Source organism: Sinocyclocheilus grahami, unplaced genomic scaffold, assembly GCF_001515645.1.
Source record: "Sinocyclocheilus grahami isolate Dianchi unplaced genomic scaffold, SAMN03320097.WGS_v1.1 scaffold40.1, whole genome shotgun sequence".
Classification (NCBI taxonomy): domain Eukaryota; kingdom Metazoa; phylum Chordata; class Actinopteri; order Cypriniformes; family Cyprinidae; genus Sinocyclocheilus; species Sinocyclocheilus grahami.
This window is the reverse complement of record NW_015505219.1, coordinates 2,839,034-2,842,503: the sequence shown is the minus strand read 5'-3', so window position 1 is coordinate 2,842,503 and position 3,470 is coordinate 2,839,034. Positions and strand designations below refer to the sequence as shown.

The 3,470-nt window shown below is 43.7% G+C and overlaps 1 protein-coding gene across 1 annotated transcript in view; it reads left to right on the top strand.

The window, feature by feature from the left end:
* Positions 1–2,947, top strand: part of zfp36l1b (zinc finger protein 36, C3H type-like 1b) — a 3,427-nt gene extending 480 nt beyond the window's left edge. The window contains exon 2 of the mRNA XM_016267839.1: positions 1,539–2,947. Coding sequence (XP_016123325.1) covers positions 1,539–2,543 — 1,005 coding nt within the window. The 3' untranslated portion in view covers positions 2,544–2,947. The remainder of the gene's footprint in view (positions 1–1,538) is intronic.
* The last annotated feature ends 523 nt before the right edge of the window (positions 2,948–3,470 follow it).

Sequence of the window (3,470 nt, the reverse complement as noted above, 5' to 3'; positions counted from 1 at the left end):
GTGTGTGTGCGTGCGTGTGTGTGTGTGTGTGTGTGTGCGTGTGTTAGGAGTAGGACGAGAATCTTGCTTGTGTGCTTTTATCTAGTCTTGTGCTTCTCATGGTCTGCAGTTATTGATTGCTAAACGTATGCGTCACTTAGGCTAAAGTTGTGCATTATTTGTCCTGGATTCGATTAAACACAACACGGAGGAAGGCCACAGGTCTAGGTTTCATTTGAATTAAATCAGCGAGTTCTCCATTATGCGCAACATGTTGGGGTTAGACTTCAACTTTTAATAATTCACCTTTCTTAACCACAATAGGATTTAACCAGCAATTTTGGTTGATTTATGGCATATCAGTTTAGTTACATGTATCTTTTAAAATAATCTATAGGTCAGTTGTGAGCATATGAAGGTATCTGTAAGCAATGCAACATTGGACTGTGTGAACGCGTTCTTGCATTCAAAACAGCTGGACGGAATGAAACTGAACACAAGGCGCAAGACCTTTTAAAATGTAAACCGACGATAAAGGGGTTGTTTGCCCCAAACTTAAGAACAGTTTACTGGCCAATGCTATTCCAGTGCAGTGTTGTGTTTCTTTCTTCCAGAAAACACAAAAAGGAAATTGCATTTGGATTTAATGATAATGGATGGTGGTGTTTAAACGTCTAGCCTCAAAAAATATCATAAAAGTAGTTTATATGACTGGTAAGCAATATTGTATTATAGCTTTGTGTGAGGAAGGGGCTAAAACCTAGAGTCATTATTGCTATTAATCTTACCCTCTGCTGTTGCTCTCAAAGGTCGTTCATTTCACACATGCGTCGCTATCACGTGACATCAACCCTAGAATGCCCCTCTATATTTTAATAGAATCAACTGCTAATCATCTTTGAGAGCTAATACTGATGGGAATATTATCAGTCAATACTGACTTTAATTCTTCGCAAAGTGCTGTCAGTTGACCTAAACAGAACTGGAATATTGCTCACTATTCAGCATTGAGTTTTTAGGGCAAATAAATGACACAATAGTTCTGGTTGAACTATCGGCATACAACTTCACAAGCCACCTTGACACTCAAAAAAAAAAGTATAATGCAACAATGGCCAGAGCTGTCCAACAGACATATGTTGTCTATCGTGTTCTTATCCCCAATACATTTATACAAACTAAAGGTTTAGTAACTTTAATACCATAGAAATAGGCTTTTGTAATTACTGGTTGTGCAATAAATCATCATAGTATTGCGCACAATTTGTGCAGTTACTGGAGACGAGTCTACATGAGTCTTGTGCGTTTTCATCTTTTATGACTTAATAAAACCGTTCACTTTTTTAAGAGATTGCTTGGTAGGTTAAAAGTTCAGGGTCATTAGTTCTCTCTCTTCAAAAAATAAGCCTTAAAACAGAATTAAATCCAGGCCCTAGACCTGACCTGAAGACAGACAATGCCATCAACACATAATAAACTCCCACTGGTGGTATCTGGAGCAAAGGGAGTCATAGTCATGCCGCATTTTTGAGACATTGTTTTTTCCCCTTCACTTTCAGAACAATAAGGTGATGAGCTACAACAGTCCCCTCTCCAGTCCCCATTTACAGTCTGTCCCCACCACCGGTGCCAATTCCCCCTTTACCCCCACCGGGTCCCTGCTGGACAGGAAGGTGGTGGGTACCCCTTCAGTGGGACTCTACCAGCGCCGCCACTCCGTGTCCATTACCAGTTCCAAATCAACGCAGAACCAATTTATCAACAGCCTCAAGATGGACGGCTCGGCTTCCATGAACGGGAGCAGCAACAACAAGGAGAACCGCTTCCGCGACCGGTCCTACTCTGAGAACGGGGAGCGTCTAAGGCCGAACAGCATTACGTGCATTAGTGCCAACGGAAACAGCCAGGTTAACTCAAGCCGCTATAAGACCGAACTCTGCAGGCCCTTTGAGGAGAACGGCACTTGTAAATATGGTGACAAGTGCCAGTTTGCCCATGGGATGCACGAGGTTCGTAGTCTAAATCGCCACCCCAAGTACAAGACCGAGCTCTGTCGCACCTTCCACAGCATTGGTTACTGCCCATACGGGCCGCGCTGTCACTTCATCCACAATGCAGAGGAGCGCTGCGGACCCCCTCCTCTCTCCGCCTTCAACAAGATGGAGCGCCCCCGCCTTCATCACAGCTACAGTTTTGCCGGTTTCCCAAGCTCAGGTGGCTCCCAGGAGAGCCCGACCTCTGTCACACCTCCACCCATATTTTCCACCGAAGACGTCAATGAGTGGCCCAGCAACCCTTTCACTTACTCCAGTCAAGAGCTTGCCAACTTGTTTGCGCCCAGTTTAGGTGGCACCACTGTTCCTGATCTGCCCGGTCATCATTCTCCCACCGCACCCTCCTTCTTCAGGCCAATGTCCGAGTCGCCCCCAAGCCCTCCAGATTCCCTCTCCGACCAGGAGGGTTACCAGAGCAGCCTGGGCAGCCAGAGCGGATCCGAGTCACCTGTGCTGGACGCCACACGCCGCCTCCCCATCTTCAGCAGACTCTCCATCTCTGACGATTAAAACCTGCCCTCAGGGGTTTCAGGCATGAGAGAGAAAGCACAGAGAGAGCTGACGAGAAAGAGAGTAATTTTCCTCCTAGCAATCCCTTCCTGTCCTTGCTTTGTTTACAGCAGAGAAGTGGACTAAAGTACAGTGTTCTCGTAGCCACTGAGTCAAATCAGAAAACCTACTACCCTGTAGCATCAACCATCGGCATATTCCCAAGCCTCCCTAGACGTCTTTAACACGCCTGATGTAATGCAAAAACAATGAACTGTTCCCCTCAAGGCCCACTTAAACGTTGAGGTCTCAAAATCCTCACTGGAACATGTTAAATGAATCCATATTTAGTTCATAGTGTTCGAACTAAAAAGCAGAGTTTTCAAATTTGTTCAAGGACCTTCTTGTTCTAAGAATCTACTGAATATTACAGCAACAACGTGCTTTACAGACCTGGAAGTGCCACTTTTCTTGCGGAAGACCCTCGCCGGAAGATCCTAGGGACTTTAAGTGCCTATCAAAAAATTTGTTTCCTACTTGTTCAATCACATTGATTTTCGGAGATCTGGGGTAGAAAAGGTTTAAAGAAAGAATCAAACCCATCTTAGATTTGTATGAATCATTCTGAAAGATATTTGTACGTCTAGTGGTGCTAAATACGCTGTCACCGTGGTAATTATCCCTAGAACATGTGATCCCTTGCGCTAAAATAGTGTGTTCTGGTTGTTGGATTATGTAAGAGAGAAGATGTCCTTCCTGTTCATGTTACCACTAAAGATGTGACTTCAGTGGCCGCTAATTGTTTTATTGCAAACAGATCATTGAAATGTTCTATCATTAATTCAATATTGTATTTCCCCTATTATTGTTATAATATAGTTATTATTGCATCATTACAATTATTGTTGGTATTTTCTGTTTGGAAATGAGAACTTTCAAACTGAAATT